Source organism: Apteryx rowi, unplaced genomic scaffold (assembly GCF_003343035.1).
Source record: "Apteryx rowi isolate R43461 unplaced genomic scaffold, aptRow1 scaffold_389, whole genome shotgun sequence".
In the NCBI taxonomy this organism is placed as follows: domain Eukaryota; kingdom Metazoa; phylum Chordata; class Aves; order Apterygiformes; family Apterygidae; genus Apteryx; species Apteryx rowi.
The window spans coordinates 413,634-437,436 of NW_020450407.1; the positions used below are offsets into that span (position 1 = coordinate 413,634).

At 37.5% G+C, this 23,803-nt stretch overlaps 2 protein-coding genes across 5 annotated transcripts in view; both read right to left on the minus strand.

Moving 5' to 3' along the window:
* Nucleotides 1-441, minus strand: part of CLGN (calmegin) — a 35,309-nt gene extending 34,868 nt beyond the window's left edge. Inside the window, exon 1 of the mRNA XM_026074412.1 lies at nucleotides 378-441. The gene's annotated coding sequence lies outside the window, so the exon portion shown is untranslated. The remainder of the gene's footprint in view (nucleotides 1-377) is intronic.
* A 5,165-nt stretch (nucleotides 442-5,606) lies between these two features.
* The window catches only part of MGAT4D (MGAT4 family member D), a 42,088-nt gene continuing 23,891 nt past the window's right edge, over nucleotides 5,607-23,803 (minus strand). For all 4 annotated transcript variants that reach the window (XM_026074419.1, XM_026074416.1, XM_026074420.1 and 1 more), the window contains exons 6-15: nucleotides 23,625-23,738; nucleotides 22,126-22,201; nucleotides 16,439-16,550; nucleotides 15,374-15,504; nucleotides 12,058-12,165; nucleotides 10,976-11,169; nucleotides 8,763-8,841; nucleotides 8,566-8,644; nucleotides 7,166-7,278; nucleotides 5,607-6,612 (exon numbers count right to left, since the gene is read on the minus strand). In XM_026074419.1, the coding sequence (XP_025930204.1) occupies nucleotides 6,586-6,612; nucleotides 7,166-7,278; nucleotides 8,566-8,644; nucleotides 8,763-8,841; nucleotides 10,976-11,169; nucleotides 12,058-12,165; nucleotides 15,374-15,504; nucleotides 16,439-16,550; nucleotides 22,126-22,201; nucleotides 23,625-23,738 (1,033 nt within the window). In that variant the 3' untranslated portion in view covers nucleotides 5,607-6,585. The remainder of the gene's footprint in view (nucleotides 6,613-7,165; nucleotides 7,279-8,565; nucleotides 8,645-8,762; nucleotides 8,842-10,975; nucleotides 11,170-12,057; nucleotides 12,166-15,373; nucleotides 15,505-16,438; nucleotides 16,551-22,125; nucleotides 22,202-23,624; nucleotides 23,739-23,803) is intronic.

A 23,803-nucleotide genomic window follows, 5' to 3' on the forward strand; every position in this document is an offset into this window, starting at 1 on the left:
CTCCGAACCTTGGCGCCGCGGGCGGCTAACGGCGAGTAACGGCCGCCGGCGCGCCAGGCGCACCGCGGGGGGGGAAGGGGGGGGCAGGAGAACCGCTGCCTCCCCTCCGCGCGCGCACACACACACGCGCACGGCCTCGGCCGGCACCGCTGCCCGCGGGRCGGCCTGCCCCGCAGGGGCGGCGGAGGGAGGAAGGGCGCACCCCGCCGGCCTCGCGCCCCTGCGGCCCTCCGCGGAGGTCCCCGCTTCCCCCTGCCCTGGTTATGAAACGCAGCGAGGCAACGGGCGACCGCAACCGCCCCGCGCCCCTGCGCAGCCCCCGCGGGCCCCGCGCCGCAGCCGCCCCAGCGCGCCCTTCCCCGCGGCAGGCGAATTACCGGCGGCGAAATCCCGTCCGCGACCTGCTAGCCGAACCCTGTCGCCTTTCCCAGGGCATCACCGACGACGGCTGCGCATGCGCACCACCGCCCCGCGGCGCACTCAGGGATGCAGGCGCCGAGGAGCAGGTGCAGCCGCTCGCGCCGCTCAGCCCAAGCCAATCAAGGCTCCGCAGGTGAAGCCCTGCCCAATCCTCGCGCGGCTCCAACGGAGCGAGCGAATCACGACCTCAGCGAGCGGGAGAGAGGTAGCGCTAGCCAGTCACGGGCGCTCTCCTCGCCGCGTGCGCCAATCGCGGCTCAGTCCGCGGCTGCCGGCGTTCCCGCACGCGGTCCCGAGCCCGGCGCYGGGCCTGAGCCGCGCCTGGCAGGGCGCCGCCTGGGGAAGCGGGCGGCGGCGGGCGGTCGGGCAGCTTTGCTGCTGTCACACTGCAGTGGTTTACACCGAATTTTACGTATTATGCGTCTGAACTTGCTATAGACACTTATCTTAATAAYACTTCCCCAGCTGGGGGAAAATTACTAGGGGAGATGGCAAATTCAATTAAACTGCTTTTGAAATTCGTAGATGTGTGCTCCCGCATGGCATTTTTTAGATAAACTTAACCGTCGTTGTACAACTTTGGCCATCTATCAGGGTGGATAAAGACAAGGCCTTTTTTCCACAACTAATTGAAACAATTTAGCTCAAGTTAACCAAAGCCTTTACTACACTTGGGGAATGAGTCCAGCCATCCTTCCTACGTTTGAGGAACAGCTAAGCGGAGGCACTGCACCATTAATTCCAAACCGGTTTCTTAAAGCCCCACCCAGGGCCGTTAAGTGCACCAGATACAAGGTCACTACCCTTAGAAACTTGCTGAGCCCCCTTGATTCACAGTCATATCTTCCCATTCTGGACAGTGAACAAATCGTGAGAATTCGAGACGTTATACATAGAAACAATATTTAAAACAGTGCAGGGGATGGCAGAGACAAAAGCAATTCCTTGAGAGATCACTAGGAACTTTTTGGCACAGCAACTGAAAAATGAGATTAAAGCTTAGCAGTGCTTGCATGTGACACTGCGTCACTTCATGATTCACATCATCCAAGACCACCTGCTAACCAAAGGCTGTCTGGGTTGTAATGCTCATTTCAAGGTCAGTGTTCACCGATATTTGTGAGATGAATCATAAATGCTGTATGATTACATCCACTGCCTTTCATTCTGTTACTGTTAAATTTCTTTGATCTGCAGCCCTTCGCTAAACACTGTTTTAAAAAAGTACACCCCCATGCAACCAGGGGTATGTTTCAGTACCAGCCACCCCCTCAAATGCAGGCATGTTTCACTGCCCACAGAAATTCGTATCGAGACACGTATGCAGAGCTTTTCTTTCTGTTGTTTATGCAAATGTGGGGGTTTTTGAAAGAAAAGCGGTAAGGAAAAACCAGCAGTATTGATAGAAGTGTGGCCATAAGAAAAAGTCAAAGGATTTTTTTGCTCAGAACTCTAAGCCCCTTTCAGCCAGTGCTCGGTCCATAAGAATCTATTTAACATTATTTTATTCTTCACATGTTTAAAAAACAGTCTTTAAGACATGGGTATATGGCCTGTACACCCTCAAACTAAGCATCCCCCATACAGATACAGATTTCTCCAGTTGGTTTTTGTCTACCATGCATTAGTTTGCTGACTAGTGTAAATAACTCAGAATTGTTCAGTTACCATCAGAATATGTAAAATAAATTGCAAATCCAAATAGTAATATTTACTTTTGGTGATATTCTGCCTTTCAGGCATCATAAGGTCATCACAAACTAATGCAGACAAGTGATTTTTTTCATTTGATAGTGTCATCAAAATCTAAGACTGCCATGGGTTATTCCAGTTACAAGCTGCAAACAAGTTAGAATTTACAACTTCAACACAGTGAATATTCATCTCTTCACAAAAACAGAAAAGCCATACAATTTCGTCTCTTATTAAGGCTTAGATAATGATGACAGGAAAGATCTGTTAAGGTTTAATTCAAATATTTATTTAATATACTTTTCAGAAGTGCTACCTTAGTTCTACAGAAACTTAAATCTGTAGATATCTTTAGCTAAAAAAAATAAGGAATGTTCTTGTGCAATCCATCATCAAAAAGACAGAAAACTATCCTTGCAGCTTGAAATACACATGCATCCTTTTAGAAGTGATTGCAGAATTCAAGATTTCTGCTCACTTCAGAATTGTTAATATTGCTACTGTTCAGTGCAAGGCATCTATGAAAGACGCATCTGGGATCTGACATTATTCAAATACATAGTAGCTTTTTTTTTTAAAGCATCCCAAATGCAGCAGTCTCAGACAAGACAATTAGTTTGTGCAACCATTAGGGCAGCTAACAGATGTGTGACTTATGAATAATAGTAAATGCTGGGGAGAACTGGGATCCTTGAATACTGGACACATTTACATTCATTCAGATATTTGGGAGATAAAATTTTAAACTCAGTAATCAAATCTATCTTCAACTTTGGATTAAAAACCTCCTAATTAATTTTAATAAATACTCCTGTTCTTTAGTCTAGTCTCTTCTCAGTGTATGCCTAGTATCATTAGCATTAACAGTAGATATGCACTTGTATTAATTTGCAAAAAGTCATTGTAATAGTGATGAGATTGGGGTCCCACATAATTAATATAATTAATATTTAAAAAATTTATTAAAACCAAGTTTGTAATTGGCTTTTGTATCAGAGACAAATCTTAGCGCTTTCCTTCCAAAAGTCCCTCAAAGGATCTAAAACAAGAATGCAGAGGCACCAACCAGAGAAATGAGTAACTGCACTTCAGTAGATATCAAAATGGATTGAATAAACATTAATATTGAATTAACCTGAAAAATGTGCTTTTTTCCCATGCATGCATTTAACCTGATTATTACTATGTAGAGTGGGCCTGAGGTAGTCAATATTTTGGAGACTATGGTTTAAACCACATCAAGGTATTGAGGTAAATTTCCCTGCTGAAAGAGCTCAGTGATCTGGTCTGGAATCAAAACGTCATTTTATATTTTCATTTCTACCTTCTGCTTACCATTTTCTGTTTTGTAATTTACAATCAATATTTACAATGCAACAAACAGCCATCCTTAAAGGATGCTCCTTATCCCCCAGATCAATGATCTGGGCTGAAAATTCTTACGAGCTCACGAGGGGGCTTCACAACAGCTTTTACACTGGCCTCAGAAACACTGTGTGTGAAAGCTTGTTCCGGTTCAATACAAGAGATTAAATGGAAAATCCCAGGTAGGAACACACTTTCTGAGTCAAAAGGAGGACTGCATATGATCTGTAACTGCTTCATGTGCAGCAAAGATTTCTATGAATAAACCCAGATAATTCACTCTCCAGTGCTGGTTGTTGACATTAACATGTAAAAGCACAGAAGTGTTTTTCCATTACATGTCACTGTCTTAAACTTATTGGCACTGTAACACTCACAATTTACATATCACTTCTTCAGTGAAAATCCAGAATTCCTCCCATGTGGTGCCTTTAGTTTTATAGTAGGGCTGTGATTCTGCAGACTTGTGCAAGAAAACTTATGCGCTTCACAAAGCACAGGGAAGAATGGAGATGCAGCAGGATCTTACTTAACAGTGCATATGCAAGCATTCACTATTTTAACATTTACAATACTCCTTTATGTCAAAGCGATAGGAAATGTATTCTGTGATTGCAATGGTTTTAGATATGCAAAAATATAAACAGATTAAATGAAAGACAAAGCTGGCAGTGCAGAATGAAAAAAATGTACCTACAGAAGTCCATGTATTTACTAATATAATTTCAGGTACTCTGACTAGCTTCTTGAAATTATGCTTCAAGAGTTCGAGTGAAATCTCTTTTCAGTGTGAAAATAAGAATATTTGGTAACAAAATCTTTTCTATTACCTTAGGATTTTCTGTGTTTTCACTGATCAATAATTGATCTGAAATTTCCTTCAGTGCGATGACAGTTCCCTGTAACAAATGACAGTTAGATAGTCTGATTGCAAACGCTGCTCCCAGCCAGTGACTCTGTTCCACTGAAAGCAATGGCAAAAGAGAGGACAATTTTCTTTTTTTAACCAGATCATGTGCTTAATTAGCAAAACATTCTAGAAGAGATGCTTTTTCTACTTAAATTATATTTCAGTAGCAGGAGCAACAAGCCTTATAAGAGGGCAATTCAGATGACAAGAGTTACAGTAATTTTACAAAAATTGGAATTGTTTGGTACCATTCTGAAGTGTTTGACAAGATCTTTAAGATGAAGATAATCTCTGAGACACACTATGATTTCAATGAGAGTACTAAAAGTATGATACACTAAGAACTGAACTAAGATCTTAGAAAAGAAGTACAGTTTAATAATTTTCATACTCATAAAGGCTCCTAAAACTCCACAGGAAAAAGAAAGCATTCTCTAGGTTATCTGTTCCTTTGCCTTTTTGGGTAAGGGCCTTATTCACTTTAATTTTTTTTTTTCCTCAAAGATGCTAAAGCATTTTAAAGTTAGGGTTAAGAGAAGAATGACTTAAGAGTATTTAACTTTGTCTTCACTTAATATAATCTAAAAGTTGTTTTACTCCTTAGTACAAGTTTCTGTGATTAGATGTCATCCTGGCTCAGAGGCAGAGGGGAAAAAAAAAAAAAGAACTGAGTGGCTAGTCTAACCTGGGTCAGAGGGAGGAGGCTCTGCCCTTCGCATGCCAGGTAGTTCTATGCAGAGCCATTTTACGTCCCTTCTTTCTCTAGCTGTAGTTTTAGTCACTGTATTTTCATGATCCACCAGTCTCAATCTCACTCAACCCTTCTTTTTACTGTACATGCTCATGGATAAAGGTGTTCCCTTGTGTATCTCTAAGCGCTCTGGATTCCCCTATGTATAACAAACTGCATTCAGTTCTTAACCTTCTGAAGGCTGCAATGTTTGGTCCACAAACTATTATTAAACCATTATTAAAGATGTTCTTCAGAAAACACCCTTCTGAACCATTTTAATGTATGTAAGAATAATTAATGTTATCTTGCTCTAAAGAAAATATTCTTGCTTTAAAAATACTGAGCTACATTAATTTCAATGTATTTAATACAAATCCATGTGAAAGTGCAGCTTACTTCTCAGTATGTGTGCAGTTAGACTGCACTGCATATGCCGATGAACAGGGGTGCACTTGTGCTTCAAGTGGTAAGGAGGTGATACAAGAATTCTGCACATCACAGGTACATGTCCAAGGTAGATTGTCATTTCCCAAACACACTTTAAATGACACTTGTGTGCCTTAACTTTTATTTTCAAATTTGTATCGAGTTTTGCATTGTGAGTAGGATTTAAGTATCAGGACATACAATTAAATAAAAAATTGATAAATTATAGGATCTAAAATTATATTTAAATAGATTTACTTTCTACAAAAATATAATTACACATAATATCCCAGGTATTTTCTGTAATTAATACAACACATAATTCAGTGAAAAGTTTTTTACAATCCGATGAGGTATAGCTGTTTGATTTTCAAGTTATTTAAATGGTAACTTAGAGGCACTTCCCATTAAAAAAATATTAAACATACCTTCTGCTGCATTAACTTTAAGTGTGAAACACACTCATTATAGTAAGTCTCAAGTCCATTTTCATATTGTTAAGTTGTTCCTCTCTCTGATGGACTGCTCTAAGGACTTGCAATTAACATTGACAACTTTTCATTATATATAATGAAAATATACAATTTCCCTCCAAAATTAACCAGTTTTCTTAGTGACTAAATTGAAAACTACACCCTTTTTTTCCCCCCCCTAAATGTCCTCATTTATAGTTCTTGTGAGACTTAACATAATTTTATGCTTTGGTCCCTGAGACATTCTGTAACATCTTATCAATTGTTTGTAGTAATATTTACTCAGTGTTGCCAAACTAAGGTGAGATTTTCATATATGACAGGTCAACCAAGAACATTTTGTAGAGTTACTTAAGATAATCAGTTTCCTCATAGCTTTTAATATTCTTCATAAAAAGATTTAACAGTTATCTCCACTCTTTTCTAATACACAGTATTAAGAACTAAATACTTTGGATTTGTTTGGGTATGTTCTTTTCAGCCAGTCAGGCTTTTTGCTGCTGTTAGCCTAGTTTTCAAACAAGTCTGTAAAAAGTGGCATTTCAAAAGTGTAATTTTTCCAGTTTTCAGTTTTCAGAGGTCTTGATAAACACCTGAAAAAAATCAGAGGATAAATTATCATCTAGAATGTGCCAAAACATTGACTGAAACATCAGCTTTCCCCTCCTTGCAAGCATGGCTGTAGTTTAAAGTTCTAGTAATTCTCTTCAGTGACTTCTGAATGTTTTCTACTTATGGGTTCACACACATTCAGATACTTGGAGGAAAGAAAACAATCTGTGTTCATCTGAAAATGTTTGCATATTATGACTAATATCCAAGGTGATGACTGAAAAGTAGCTAAAAAAGCTTAGCTGTCTCTTTTGGTTGGTTTGTTTACTTTCATGACAACCATGACCCAGATTCTAGTTACCGTACTTACAGTGTTGCAAAAACTGGAGAATCATCCCATTCAAGCATTTTCAGCACTTTTTCTGTGAAGTAAATTTAATTCCTCCCTTGAATAATTAATATATTTCTCCGCTTGGGTAAGTTTTTTCGCACAAAATCCCATTCAAAATTAGATGAAAATTAATGAACTATATGGTAGGAGGAACTGAAACTGATTTAATAAAAGACTTATTAAAATGCTTCCCAGATGCTTACCTCACTAAGTATTGCCCATACAGGAGAATCAGAATTTACTGATAAACGTATAGCCTGTATTTTTCCTACTGACAGACTGATGCTGCCCTCTGAAATTCCATTTTCAAAAGTACCTAAATAAAAATTAAAACAAGATCAGTACTGGTATGTATTAGAACAAAATACACTTCCAAGTGAACTTATGTGAAGGTTCTAAATTACAAATTATAAATTAACTCCAGCAATGCAACATTAGGAAAAAAAAATCATTTGGAAAAGCTCAAACTATAAAAACTGAAAGATGAAGCTATAAACAAGAAGAATCCTACTGAATATAATGATTCATTTCTTCAGTCAAAGCAATTAAGAGCTTGAAAAGAATGCAAGAAAATAAAGAATCCATGACTGCAAATGTTAAAAAATAAATTTAAAAAAGGTAGCAGTGCCAATATACATATGATCCACATGGTCATGTTAAAGAATCTAAAAGAGCTTTTCTCAGAATTATGATTATTTTTAAAAGAGATACTAGGAATCATGGACCAATTCTGATATATTCCTTCCCCATTTTTTTTTGCTTTTCAACTAACCTTGTTAAACTGGCATATAAGCATTGCAGCAGAATGAAAAATGCTCATCCCACATATGACATTCATTTCCTATCAACTTGCATGTGCAACTGTGAGTTGACATCATTTGGTTTTAGATCTCTAATTTGAGGGAAAGGGCCAAAAGGAGGTGGGAGAGAGATGCAAATTAAAGCAAACAAAAAGTGATGGTAAGGTGAAAGTGACGTGTCAGGAGAAAAGAGCAATTATGTGGTAGGAGAGGCAGAAAAGACAGCAGCAAGCAAAGCACATTTCCTAGTAGTCCATTTTTGTTCACATAGTGGCATTTTAGTTTAGGTAATGGTAGACACAAGACCTTGGCAGGTGTGTGGAGTATCTGCAGTTCATTTAGAGAAGAGATCAAGGACTGCCCTGAGGAGGGGAGAATGGGGAAGCTGGGGCATGGACAAAAACAAGGGAGATGCATTGTGTTATGCTTCATCTTCATTTCAGGTTGGAGCACAAGTTACTGTTGTCATAATCAATAAAGAATTCTTCTCTTCAGCTAAGGCTACAAAATCCAACCAGAATGAATTATCTCATTAAGGCCTTGCAGAGAATGAATTTTTCCTCTAATTAGATGCCTTGGCTTTTGCCACTACTGGTAGGTCTTTTCATTATTTAAAATGAAATAGGATAATAAGTGATCAAACATCACATTTGCAACATGCAGTAGCTCAAAGTGTTTCTTTTCCTTACTAGTTCACCTTGGAATATTGTATTTATTACAGAGTTAATGAAGTTCTCAAATGCAGAAATATCTTATATGTAAGAACAAAGTTTCTGGTTTTGAAGGTACAGTAAACAATTTACCTATCTTTAAATATCCATCTTTGGTTGCTGGGTAGTTGAATTTACTTCCATTGTCAACCAGTTCTTTTCTTACAGTTTCCTGTAACAAACAAAAGAATAAAACCTCCAACAATGTTAATAGGGCATGGCCTTTTATGCCAATATCATTCATAAAATGAAATAACATTGTGTTTTACAGTTGGAAGTGAGAGACTTACATCAGCAGGCAACACTTCCACAGTAGTGTTAAATAGTTTATCACCAGGGTGCTCCATGTTTCCACTTCTAAAGAGGTACCTGATGATAAGAGGAATATTACTATAAAAAGTATATTATTTCTGGGTATTGTATACTTCATAAAAAATTCTAGATGAGTAATTTTTTCTTATTCTGAAGGAAAATTTTAAACACACCTTCATCTTAATCAGTTGTGGGCCACAAAGAACAGAAATAGACATTAAAACTTTCAGATATGTGACCAAACCATACTAGAGGATTTACATTTTAAACAGAATGAGCATTAAACCCATCTTTCTCTGGAAACCATGGATACAACTGTACCTTTTTAGTACTCAAATCCCAAATCAACTAACTTTTCCAGGTCTAAAAGGCTAATGAAGATCTGCCTTCTGACCAGTTCCTATCATTCTAAGGCCTAGGTGAGATGGRCTTCTGGGGTACAATTGCAGAAAAATCGGTCTCTGCTAGACCACACGCTACATGCCAAGATAATCCCCCTCTATATCAATATTCATCAATTTGGGTGCTTCTAAATAATCTCCCATTAGCAACAGCATTGCCAAAGTAAGAATTCACTTATCAGTATCAGCTGGAAACACCTATGAGTTAAAAACAAACAAACCAACAACATCATTTTGTTTCTAATTTTCTGGCACTAGAGTTCTTAGGGTTTTGTATCCAAAAAGGGCTAAGGAAATTTAAAGCCTCAACCTCCCTCCTCCACCTTGAATCAAACAATTGAGACCTAAGAAAACCACAAAATATTAGAAGATTAACTATGTATTTTCACAGGTCGGCCATAGGTTGGGGAAGGGACCAGCCATAAGGCAATACCATATGTAAGCTAGCTTCATCCAGCTCCCACTAATAGGAAAATGCAACAATACAGGCTACTCAAGTTTCCCAAAGCACAGGCCAGCAAATTAACAGTGTTGGTGACAGAAATTTGCTCATGCTTCAGAGTTTATTATAATAACTGTCATTTAATGCTGATCACTAGATGGAGATACAGACTTGCTTTTTTACACCTTTTTTCATAATAAATGAGAAATCTAGAATCTTTGTAGAAATGAAAGTCTCTTACTTTTGCGACTGGTTAGAGAGGAACTGTGACAACAGTGAAGGAGTTTCCTGTCTGAATATCATTATAGAGAATATGGTAATTTGTGTCAGAGATACTCCCCTAAAGTCGTATAGGTTGCTGGGTTAGTTTTAACTCAGATCAGTTCCCCAATCTGACACGGGAAGAAGAAATTTTGCTGAAACAGGCAAGACTGCTTCTTTTGGTAGCAACATCAATTTGAATTGTTCATAGAGTAAATCATTCTGAAAAACACTTCTCTGTGTCAAATTACAGATATCTCTTCCTTTCAAAGAAGCACATGTTATTAATGTGAGAAGAGAGCAGACAGAAGACAGTTTTATCTTTTTTAAATGAGAAAAACGCTTAAGGTGGGAATTAACTGTAGATCCAGACATCTAAAGTTAGATCTCTAACTGTGAGCTAGGTGTTCAAGCTCCTATTATAGGCACTGACTAAATACAGTCAGTGAAGCCTAAAGAGCAACTCAGGTGACTAAACACAGGATGAGATGAATAGCTGGCTAGATTCCACTGACTGTATCAAGTAGATCTCTATCCTGTATAGCAGGAGCTTAGACACCTACCTCACATGTAGGTATCTCCACTGTAAACACCTATATTCAAGTCTCTGAATCTGTAACTGAAACCCACCTTTTATTAGTCCACACTTCATTTTTTGTCCACAATATTGTTATTTTCTCTTCGGTTTCATCTACACAGATAAGTGTCTGAATTGTTTGGGAAATGGCCTGTGAGTTGACATCATGTAAATAGCCTTTCTGTCAGCAACTATAAAAACTAAGCTCCATTGACTAAATTCATTAGTTAAAAAGCAATTCCTTTTAGAATTACCATAGTAAAATGTAGAATATTAAATATTTTAACTGAAGAAAGAAAAGGAAACAATGAAGAAGCTCTCTAATTACCAAGGAAGAAATGTATTTCAGTAGCAGAAATCAAGAAGGGGAGCAGATACATAGCAGATCATGAATTTCAGGCCAGTAACCAGGCCATAGTTTATGCAAACAACTGAGCACTGGTGATTTTGAGCAGATTCAGTCATTTCCAAAATGGAAACATGTAGACTTCCATATCATGTAATACTTACTTTTCTACTTTTAGTGGCTCTAAAAAGGTGAAGCTGATATAGTCCCCAGCCACGGGAGCCAAAGCCCAAAAACAGTCTTTTCCTTCATAAACTTTTTCCAAGGTATATTGCTGGAAAATTCTTAGGCTTGTATCCAGCTTTGCAGGTGGATTTTTATGTGCTTTATGTAGCACATTTTTGCCAAAATCTTTATCCTGTTGGATATAAAGAAATGTAATTTCATACATAAAAATATAGTGAAAAAATGTTCCAAAATCTTGAATTATTACAGGAAACTATTTCAGAAAATAAAGAGTAACTCAATGTCAAAAAATATTTCTAGTAGAAATATGATACTTACTTCAGTGAAATCACTGAGATTCAATGTTACAGTTTATAAATCAGAGCTTTACTGATTATTTCCCAGCTATCTAGATTTAAAAAGAAACTTCTTTGGGCTGCACTGTTTTGTGGTTGTCTATTATGCCTTCTATCAGAATATCTGCTATTGGCCTCTGCCAGAGGCTACATGAACCTCTGGTCTGATCCACTACAACAATTTTAATATTATCATGAGTGGTCTAAATGGCACTAACGGAACATTCCTGAGGTCTGATACCTCTTTGTTCTTGTCCTTAACAGATAAGTAGTAGATTCCTTGTTTGCCCTCAAAACTCTCCCCAAAATTCCACTGCCACCACTATAACCATGCCCTTGTTCTACCAGTATACCCCTCTTACTTATAAACCCTGGTATTTGGATTGTGGGCTATTTGGCCAAGAGGGACCATCATAACCCTTTGTGTTTGTATGGTGCATAGCACATGAAATCTTGTGCTGTGAAGAGGGTCCCTACTATGTGCAATGCAATGCTGCTATGACTGATCATGTATGCAGAGATCCACAGCTGTTTGTCAGGAGCATTGTGCACCACCTGCAATTCAGATGTTAGATTAATATTATCTCCAAAATCTGTAATCAAGCACTTCTTGGGTATAGAAATGCCATCTAATGTCAAAGATGCAGTGCTTGATACTGATATGAGAAACAAATCAAAACATAAGCATACAATCTAGAAATATGGGAGAAATTTCATATTCTTACTTTCAAATTCTGTATCTTTCCAGACAATGATGAATGAATTCCCACATGCTGAAAGAGAGATGGTTTAGCACGGATACGTAACTTTGCCTTTTCCTTTTCACAGTGTATCTAGAACGAAAGTAGAAGAGAGTGAAGTTTTGTTTAAATAAAGGAGATGCCAAGTAACATCAGTAAGGCAATTCCATTATGTAGTTGAGGGTACATGTGTTTGACCCATATTTACATAAATAATTCTTAGATGAACAGGCATGTTATATCAAACACACTGTTTCCAGAACTAGACTCAACTCCACACAGTGCTGTGTGGATTTGCAGGCTTAAACATCAGTAATTCAGGAATTTCTGCACTGTATCCCACTGTATATCATCAATTTCACCTGATTGCACCTCAGAGTAACAGAAACAGACCTCAAATCTGAAATGGTTTGATTTTTTAAACAGTGCATTCTGCTTCTGGCAAATATTGTTTTTAAATCCTCATTTTCAAATTTAGATATATTTTGTGATATCATTAAGACATACACCAGGAATTAAATAACTATCTTGGTACTGATGTCTGGGGTTCTTGATTTTTGTATGGCAGTAAGTTATTTCTTTAAATGTAACTTTTCCTCTATATCTAAACAGCAGCGTGGTTTGATACAATAAAGAAAATGTACTACATTAATATGTTGATGAATATGACATAAGGAGGCATAATGACTTAGAACAGAGCAAAGGGTTGAAATTAGGCTCCCTGGGTTCTACTCTCAGTTCTGCCGCTGAATTATTGTATGAATTTGGAGGATCACTTGATCTCTCTGTTTCCCAATTCTCATATCTTTAGATTTGAGACAATAATGTGTTTACTTCTTCAATAAAGTACCTTCAGTTCTATAAAAGAAATATGTTACATAAATTCTGTCAATGCCGTCTAAAGCTGGAAGTGATAAAGTCTTCATTCAACTAGCTTAAATACCAAAACTCGTAGGGAATTTATGGTTCTCACAGAGGTACTAATTAGAAGTTCAAAACCAATTGAAAGGCTATAAATAGAACTAAGTATTTTTACGTTTGTCCACAACAGATGTTCATCAAAACAAGGTAAAAAACACAATACTTGCAAACTGATTTATGGCCAGCTGTTTCTTTGAAAAGAATGCTATATCTTTACTAGAAAAATTCTGTATAAGAAAATAAATTTGTGGTCTTTCTACTGACAGGATTTGCAGTTCATCCCCAGTAAAAATATGATCTCTAGTATGTCTCCTTTCATGCCATGGCAGCACCACCAAAAGAACTACTTTTGGGAGCAAGTGAGAATGATCAGTAGCACAGGATAACTGGTGTGGTCATTCGCACAGAAACTGAGATGAGGCCTCTTGTTGGGCCAACTGTCAGGGCTCCCATCTTTGCAGCCTGACAGTCCCTACTACACTTGATAGCTCTGGGCCACTGCTAGTCAAATAGGCAGATAATGGTTCACAAGAAGTAAACATGATGTTTCTGAACCACTCACAGATCTGATGGCTCTGATCATCTCAAACTGTCTTTTCCAACTCAGTAAAAGGATGTAGCTGAATCTTCAAAAGTTAATACTCAGCCCAGGCCAGAAATGTGCCAAACACCTATCACCACAGGATGGCCCATACCCACCACAAACAGGTGTCCAGTTGACCCACCAGTGAGGCATAGTGTGTGATCACCCTAGTGAGACTCTCAGAGTGTTAGGATTTCTGTCATCTTGCCTTATCCGGCTCCTGTAGGAGACTCCAGCTTTAAAATCACGGCTTTAAACAGATGAGCACAGGAGGAGAATCTGGGATCACTGTCTATCCTTCTTCCACCCCCATTTCCTGCATTCTTACAAATAGTCCCAGTATGTTTCTGCCACTGCTCATTACCTCCCAGTGGTAGCATAAGATTGACTTGACTCAACAGGTCTTTTGCTACCCGCAGCAATTGAAATTGAAATTACAGAAGTGAAACTCACTAGAAACTTGCTGATACCACTCCACTTTGACTTGGCCAGAACAGAAGCACCTGATTTTTTTGTCTGCCTTTCAGGAACACAGCACTGTTTTAGGTATGTTTCAGGTCTTACAAGCTCAAACAGTCATTTTAAAAATTAAAGTAAAATATTTAATCTATAGCAGCTGAGGTTGGCACATTGTGAGAGAGATCTGGAATAGCTGATGTTAACATAGTAATATCTTTTTTTTAACCTCTGTTACCTCAGGCTTGCAGAGGCCTAAATTAGAGGTGCTTAAGGTTCACTCTAACTCCTAAGAGCCAGCCTAACCAAAGGAGTAGAATTTCAGTGCTTAATTCCATCTGTACAACATGAGAATGGAGACTCTTCAGTGGCATTGCTGAAGTGCAAAACCAGGCACCTTCTGCCTCCCCCAGGAGTCACCTTTTCTACACAGTAAAACTTGAACCCTGTTGATTCAGCTCGCCTCAATCACCAGCTCTGCACAACCTCTATCTTTCTCTTCTTCCTTATCAAGACAAAAGTAACACATGTGCAAACACCTGGAGTGGGGGCTCATTGCACTAATCAAATGAAACTCTTGAACCTTAAAAAACAAAGGAGCAGAAACCATAGTCATTCCTCTGTGGCATAAGTCTGTTAAATAAGAAGAGTGGGAGTAGTGACCAGCACCAAAGCCTGGTTAGAGAAGACATAAAGAAATACATAACATATCATTGGGTTCACCTATAGTGCTAGAAATGGCACCTTCCGCAGTTCAACACAACTGATTCTTTCATTTTCTGTAAAAAGTGTCATTCAGTCCATTCAGTCTAAAGTTTTTCCTGTGGTTTTTTTTCAAGCAAACTCTCTCAAGTTTTTTCCCAGGTAGTAAAAGGTTTGAAACAAAACAGRCAAGTTCTGCTTCCTGAGAGAAAAGAAGTGGTATGCAAAATTCAGAGCAGCTGTGATTTTAAAATTGTATACTTTAATGACCTTCATGCTATTAGAAATGATGGTCTCTATAGGTTTATATATTCAGATTTTTACTCTGGTGCTGCAGCATTGCCTACGTGACCAGTTGCAGGCAGTTGTGAGCTTGCTCTGTCCATGTGCTGAGCTGACAGAGGTGAGGCAGCTCTGACATGGAAGTGTGAGTTTCTGTGAATCAGGCCTCTGGCAGGCCCTAATGGGCTCAAACCCAGTGTAGATCAATGCAGATCTACAGCAAATCTTTCCTCACAAATTCCAAACTGTATAAGTCAACTTTGAGTGATTTTTATGCTGTTTTTTTGAAAATAAATTATTTTGTCACTGATATTGTCGGAATATTATTTGTGCTTATAAGTTCATAGACATACTTACTTTATCCTTTTCTGGGTTGCAGACTTTAACCCAGAGTAGGTGGTCTAGAAGCCAGTCTATGGGCTTATCTTTATAGAACATGAGAAAAAATTCCACAATGAGTGGCAAGTCTTCTGATTTAAACAATTTTCCTGAAAGCAAGACATTATTAAGTTGCATATTCAAATATTTTTATTGCCGTACAGAAATCACTAACTTTATTTCCTCTACCCATAAGCACATGGATGCAGTTCTGACATTTAATGGAAATTTCACATAGACTCCAGCTTTGGAGATGATTTTCTTTTCCTCCAGCTTGTTGGGATTTTGAAAAGATTTCTGTCTCATGCCTGGAGATACTACCAAATAGTCAACCAGATGATCAAGCATGCAGTTTTAAATCCTAGTTCTAAACACAAATCTGCCAGTCACCAGTATCAGTTTGTCAGATGAAACAAAATCTGAATACTTCCTCAAAACGCTAGACATGCAATTTCACTGGCAATAGTATATTAAGACCTAGAGATGAAAAAAGTTGCTTTGTAAAATACTATCCTTATTCATTTAGTTCTCCTGATATTTTTAATAGCAGATTTTGTTACATTAAATTTATTTGTTCAACATAACACTGTTAATGGTATAAGATAAATATCACAAATAAATTCTAAGAAAAAATATAAAAAGAAATGTACTACTACAAAAATAATAAAAAATCTTCACTATAAAATGCTCCACAAAGGAAAGCAGATATTTCATAGGTTGCGCAACTTCCATTCTTGCAAAGACTACATGCTACAGGAGCATGTGGTGCCCTGAGGTGGAACGATTTGCTTCTTACGGGAACCCAACAACTAGATCCTATGCTGAGGAGACTGCGCATTAAAAAGACATTGCCAAATAACATAGAAAGTAAGACTTCAAATGGGAGCTTCCCTAAAATTTTAGCATTTCCTGAAGAACCAAGGAAGTTTTGATACATGAGTCCTTCCATGCTTTGTAATGTAATTCTGTGAGAGACCTACTCTATTTATACAGCTCTATGTTTGAGCCAAATCCAGCTGACCCTGCTGAGGCCTTAATACTTACCAATAAATCCAAGTTGGGAGAACTCAAGAATTATCCACTCATGGGACTGTTTGACAGCAAAGTTTTTTATAGCTTGAATATACTCAGGTTTGGCTATAATGTCATCTTCCAGCTGGGGAGAAAAAAAACAGAACAAGGCAAGTGGTGGTTTTTACTGCTTGCAGAGGGGGTGGTAATGTTGCCACATGCGAATGACAACCACATTGTGCTTGACTTCTGTACAGCATTTACCAAAGTTGTGTCAAACTAAAGTGCATTGCTACCTAGCTTCTACAGATATCTCTGTTTCAGTATCGTTCATTAAATATTTATTTACAGGAGTGACCATAACACACTGAGTACTTCCCACTTTTTCAAAAAAGGAGAGGTCTCCACCTTAAAGAGCTAACACTCAAAAGTAAAAAGGGAACAAACTGAAGTTAAGGGAGAGGACAGTAGACAGTTTGCACTGAAGTTGTAAAAAGCATTGATAAGCAGCAGGAATAAGCTGTTTGGAAAGGGAGACATCAAAAGCAAAATGGTTAGAAGCTTTGTAGATTAGTCTGGGCAGACTTTGTCATGCCTAAATGGTGACATCGTAGAAGAACTGGGGATACTTACTGAGACACTAGTAGGAAGTGAGGTGTTTCAGAGAATACTAGCCATGAAGGAAGGAACATGCTGTGAAGCACAATGAAGGACAGAAACACACAGAGCTTTTAAGGTGTTGTAAAGGCTCAAACTGGATACATCAGTAGAGCCAACTGAAGGATACTCAGAAGAGGAGAGTGATAGCCCCCAAGGGAATGAGAAAGGACTTTGCTGCATTTTTGTATGSCTTTCTGAGAAGAAAGGGAGATTGGGAAGGCCAGAAGTTACTCCAGTAACCAAAGCTGAAGAGAATGAGTCCAAACAAGAAGTTAAGACGTAACAATGCAAAGAAAATAAGTAAATTTCAGAAATAATTAAGGAGTAAGCAGTTCAGGGTTTGAATTTGGCATGGATGTGAAAAACACAGAAAGAAGAGTCTAACCCCTCAGGAAAATGTTGCTGGGGTGCAGTTTAATGATACAGTCAAGCTGATCTAACTGCTCTCCTTTATTGTTCCTGGTGCTTGTCTGATGGCATTGGAAGCTGGTTCAGAGAGCTAAATAGGTAGAAAATTAATGCTATCAGAAAAAAAAAAAAAAAAAGCATAGTTTCCTGCCAATTTTGTACCCTCAACTGACTCAGTGCTAAATCAGCAGTAATAGTTCATGGGAGACAGTAAGGAGGGAGCAGGCCCACAGTTTTCAGATGAATTTAACCGCTATTATAAGCAGAGGGATGGGGGGCGGGGGGAAATGGTGTTGTTAATAGTGAAACAAGGGGGACGTAGAATGAAGCTTGAAAGACAAGATTAAGAGATCTGTTTTGACCCTATGAGCTCCTGCTATGATATCAAAAAACAGATGGAGATGAACTGAGATCAAGATGTACTGAGATTAACACAATCTGAGATCTGAGGTTTGAGCTGAGGTGACAGTTATACAGCAGAGAACAACAAAAAAAAAACAACTTACAAGAAATTCTGCATAAAATCAAATGAGCTAAGAGGATTATCCAATGGCTAGATGTAAAGGGAGAAGAGCAAGGAATCAAAGAGAGTTTCAGAGAATCCTCAGAATTAAGTGGAAGAGACACCCAAAAAGGAGGAAAAACAGAGAGAGCAGTATCTCAAAAACCCAGTGAGACCACCATGCCAAGAAAGACTAGAAAAAAATGTAAAAAAGCAGTAAGGATGAAGAATACAGAGGCACTGATGCAAAGTGGATGTAGATGTGGTTACGATCTGGAAGTAGTTTTGCACGAAAAGGAGCCTGAAATAGTATTTTCTGAAGCTGACTGTTGAAAGTGATTATTAGACAATGTAGTTTGACACCCTATGTAGCCTATGACATTAAAAGTCATTTAATTAACCCTGTACTGAGCCCCATAATTTGTGTTCAACTAAAGCATAACTTCCTGAAGAGCATCTGCTATTGCTTAGTGATTTCGGTGCCAGTTCTTTTTCAGTAAAGTATGCTACATACCCTTAACATTTAGTATGTTGTACCCAAATTCCAATTTCATTTTTTTCCTGTCTTCAGCTTATAGCCATTTGTCTTTCATATGCTCTTATCTGCCAAAGGAAGTTATGCAATGGCTGTACACCATTTGATCAGGAAGCGTAAGATAAGAACTGTCTAGTCCATTTGCCCAATTGCCATCTGAAGGACAGCAGAGCATGTGATCACAGCTTATTTCCCTTTACTCATCAGTACTTTCTGATGAAAAAAAGGTATGTGCACAGTAGCAAAGAAATGTAAATTTCCTAAATGACAGACAATAAAAGGGGTTTCCATTCCTTCTTCTTATGTGGCTTATCTACCTAAGAGAAGTTAAAATGGAGAAGTAACAGAAAAGCAATACATATCCCGTATACGATAGAAGTGTAGGCATTGGACAGGAAAGTATTTTCCTTTTCATGTTTCTTTCTAAATTATATTAACGTATTTTTATATTTTAAATCACTATTCAACAAATATGCAAACACTGTGAAACTGAAAAATCTTATTCTCTCATTTTCCACATACAACAAACAGCTAATAGTTCATTCCATTAAGATCCTGTAATTTTTTTTAGTATGAACACAAATAAAATTTCAGATAAAAATGCACTTTCATGAAAGTCATTCCTTTTTGAAGGAATAGGCTAAAAAAAGGCTATTTGGAATAGGCAAATAAAAGACTTGACCTAGAGCCTACTGGAAAAAAAAAATTAATAGAAAACCTCCTAATGACTTCACCAGGTTTTTGCTCAGGCCTTAAAACCATTAAATAGATATACTAGAAAAATTATTTTAATCTCCGTGTCAGATAAGTGCTACTGGCAATGTATTTTGTCAGTATATACATATGCGTTGCATAGACACAGTGCATCTCCCCGAACCCCCATAAGGGGAAAAAAAACCACCTCATGAAGTGGAAAAAAAGTACAGAAGTACTTCAATTAAGTAAGTCTGAGTTTATAACAGATTTTAACTGAAGATGCTAAAATGTATTTAACATTCTATTTTCAGTTCCCCTGAGTGCTCATAGAAAACGCTTCTGAAAAACTGCTGTATTTGAGTTTCACAAAGATGGTCTCAGCTTTGAAATCTATAATTACTTCAGAATGAAGTGTGTCTACGTGGACACAAGGAACAAATGCATCTCCTCTCAGCTAGGATGAGATTTGAATGCCTGCTTTTATGGCTGTGTTAAAATCCCATTATCTTGGTTCTGACATTATTAGAAGTGTCTCAAGAGGCTCTGGTGGACTCCAGGAAGTACAGTGGAAGTATAAACAAGTATTTCAAAGTTCTCTTAGATTTTTATTAAGAAAACCTCACCGAAAAAATGGAGCAGTAGCATATTTAAAAATATATATATATAAAAGTTTTAAGTAGAAGAAACGACTAACTGACAGAATTGTCTTTTCTTCTTTTTTCAAAGTTTATTTGAGATCAGTAGGTCAGGTTCACCCACAGTGTAACTCCTTTAAATTCAGTGGACTTCACAAAGCTACTTGCTTAAATCCTGATTCAGCAGTATCCTTGAATGAATGTTTACACATTTATTCAGCAAAGGTCTTAGCTGGTTCATAATATCAACTGTTCTGTAAACTTCAAGACTAATTATGCAGGCTTATTTTCTTGCAAAACTCAAAAGTTTGTATTATTTAACAAAATGATACTATTCCTGAAAAGACAGTAAAATAAAAACTGTGCTAGCTCAAGTTTTTCCTAAGATTACTGAAGTAAATCTTAAATTTAGTATCAAATGGAGGAAAGGCATTTTTGGGTTTTTTTGTTTCCCAGTAGTACAAGGTTTCCAAATGGTGGTCCTGATAAATCTCTGCCTGGAGGGAGACCATAACAACTCTATGGCAGCATGTCTTCATTCTTTTCAGCTGTACTCTACAGAGAATTTTYGGGGCAGACCAGAAACTGTGGTAGAGAAGCAGCTGCAAACTAGACACACAAGTTAAAAAAGTGGATATACTAGAAAAGGATCAGAGAAAAGCATAGTTTCTAAGAAAATTCTGAATGCAGCCACAACTATCATCAGACCATCACAATCCAGGCTTTGTTCCAAATGACACAGTTCTGGCCTTGTATAACGTCTCAGGTAAGAAAAAACATGTAGTATTTGTATTTTTAAAGAAATTTGAGAATACATAAGTCATTGCCATGCAAACATGAATCACTGGAGAGGTTTATAATATGACAACATCAGTAATAGAAAGGGACGTTAAGCATCTGACAGCATTCTTACCATTTGCCTCGCCATGTTTCCCATGCCTCAGTGCTTCTAATGCACTTAATAAACTTGGGCAGCATTCTTAACAAGATATGAAAATCTCAGGARAATACCTCATTTTCAAGCAAATCTTAAGTGTTTAGTGTACACCATYTCTCTTTGTCCATCTGTCTCCTAAGTGCCTATGTCAAATTTGAGAACAGAGCTTAGACTCTTGAGTAGCCAAGCTCAATTGTATTTGTGTTACATACTGACAGGAATTGTATGCGATGTCTGTGCTTTTGGTTTTCTCTTCTGCTCCTGGGAATTTGCGTGATGTACTCATGTGGTATTGAGTCTGAGGGCTGTTCAAGCTGGACAAACCTCAGGAAAACTTTAAGAACTAAGCAAAATGTTGATCTGAGTGTCTTTAAAACTATTAACATTCATGARCTATTAGAAATATTTGGGATCTGTTCTATTATTGAACAGTCTTGATAAATTTGGGGATTTCTGGGGGAAGAACTCCATTTTCTGATTCCATAGCTACTACTGAAAATTTGGCATTAAGTTAACAATAGCTTCAGGGAAAATGAGTAAGGCTGAGAAAGTCTCTATGTTCCAGTCTTTTGCTTGAATGGATCTCACAGATCTGCAAGATCCAACCATGGAGAATGAGTAAGGACCTCCAATTCAGATTTCATCTCAACTTGGGAGAAAAACCTCAACATCATGGGATTTATGCACCTAGTCCCTTCTGGCTTAAGTCATACTACAACCAAATTAGATAATCTTCACCTGGTATTCCTGTGTTAAAATCTCACTTCCCAGTATAGCCACCATTTTTATTTCTTTTCATGTCATCACTACTGTATAACAGGTTCTGCAAAGCTGCCTAAGTCATTACAGTGTTCTACAACTTTGTCATTATGGAGTGCTAATTAGCACAAATCTAGAATGATGGCTAAACCTAAGCCTGAATGCATGTGTATCTTCTTAAGATCAAACACTAAATCTTCTGGAGAATTTATAGGATCTGTAGCCACTTGTAGTATAACCTTGTCTCCAATGTCAGCATATCAGTATGTTTCTCTGTTTAGAAAAAAAACAAAAAACAAAACAAAAAAAAAACCCACAACCTTTTGGGGTTTTTTGTTGGTCATGACCTGGGCTATCACCTGGACCTACCACCACTCCATCTGTTTATTCTCCAAGTAGAAACACATTAAAACTCTGACTCTCTTAACCTAATGAAATAAGTGTTTCATGCTTCAGCTACCTTGTTATACAACCCCACAAATGTCAGGAAGGCACGGACAGATTTAATCAAATAGCACCTAACTGCAAGATGTATATCATCATAGAAATAATCAGTATTGCAGCTACTTAATGATAATGTGAACATACCTGTAAATAAAATGTTCCCTTAGGTTGGGCATATAGCATTAAAAAGCTATAATCCAAATTCTGTTTAGTTCTCCACCTAAATGTAAGCAGCAAATTCTGATAAGCTTTTTGGCAGTTTTGCAAGAGTTATTTGTATAATAAAAGCATTAAAATAATAAATCATAAAGCTGAGTACTCTAACTTATTGTTAAGTGAATAAGAGGAAAGCAAGTAGTATGTTTTTGATGTAAAATAACCTCTGCTTTAAAATTTCCTCTATAATCAGTGTAAACATTTGTAAATAATTCAACTTTTCTTTAAAATGTAATGATAACTAAGCAAAATATTTCAATTTGTATCAACTCAGTCTGAAACAAAATGTTTAATTAATAAGTATATTCATGTTAAATGACTTAAAGATTCTATTCATTATATTATGAACAGCAGAGATTTATGCAAAATTATTATTTAAACATTATTCAAAATGCTTTAAAATTGAAATTTTTTACTGATCAGCAATGCAGAAGCAGGTTGATAAGCTTCATTTTCAAGTTCAAATGTAAACACAGATTTTTCTCCATAAAGTATAATGTCTCATTTTACTAAAGGATGAAGCTGATATAGGATAATGAATGCTAAAAGTTTGGTGAGTAATTCATAACTATTTAGAACAATTAACATCAAAGTGTATCTATATTGTATCTAATTCAAATCTAATCATCTCTCAAATATAAGTACATTAACATGTTTACGCTCTGCAGGATAGGAGGCCTATCTATAAGCCCCATATACATGCATACATATATATGTATGCATACATACACTCTCTGATTTCATTCATCATAAAGTTTAAATGCTGCAGCCCTCCTGCTGGCATTGTCTGGGTAGCTCCTAAGCACATTGAAATCAGAGGAAATAAATTTTCCTAATAAATTACTGTTATTGGTGGTCAAAAGGAACTTATTTTCCTCCAGTAAATCAATTTTGTTAGGTTATAATCTCTGTCTTAATGAATTTAGCACACATGAGCCAATGAAACCCCCAGAAGTTAGGATATGTTATTAATAGTAGTAAAAAAAAGTCCACAATCACCAAAAGTTAGGTCATTAATTAAACCTGCAGGAGTTGTTACTAGCTAGTTACAAGGCCACATGAGGTTTTCTTTGTGTATTCTCAGAGCCCCTCCCCTATTACCAGATAAAAAAAATTCCTATTTTTGTCCTCTGTTACCAGATCATCTAGCCTATGACCACTTGGCATTTTCCATCTGGTTTAAAACCTGTGGGATGCCTGCAGTCCAGACCCACAGAAGAAGCCTTGGCTCTCACCCTGAAGCTGATGTGCAGTAGTAACAGCATAGCTTTTCTCAAGACTCCCTTGCGTAATAATTCCAAAAAGTACACTTGAGGTCCATTATCTCTGAAATTCAAACCTTATCAGCTCAGACAATACTGACTTTTGCAGAATTTTCCATTTTACACTCTTAGAAAAAGTTCTTAGGTTTTATACAGCTATATTACCTTACTCTGTCCTCTGAATCCCCAAATGTTTTCTTCAGGTTGGAAAGATCCGGATAATAATAAGCAGGAGGAGAAATAACCTCCAGGACTCCAGATTGGACTTCACTAGGGAAGCTGTGAAGAGAAGTTCAGTGAGACCCCACTCCTCAAAAGTCTTTCTGAAGCAACCAAGGACAGCA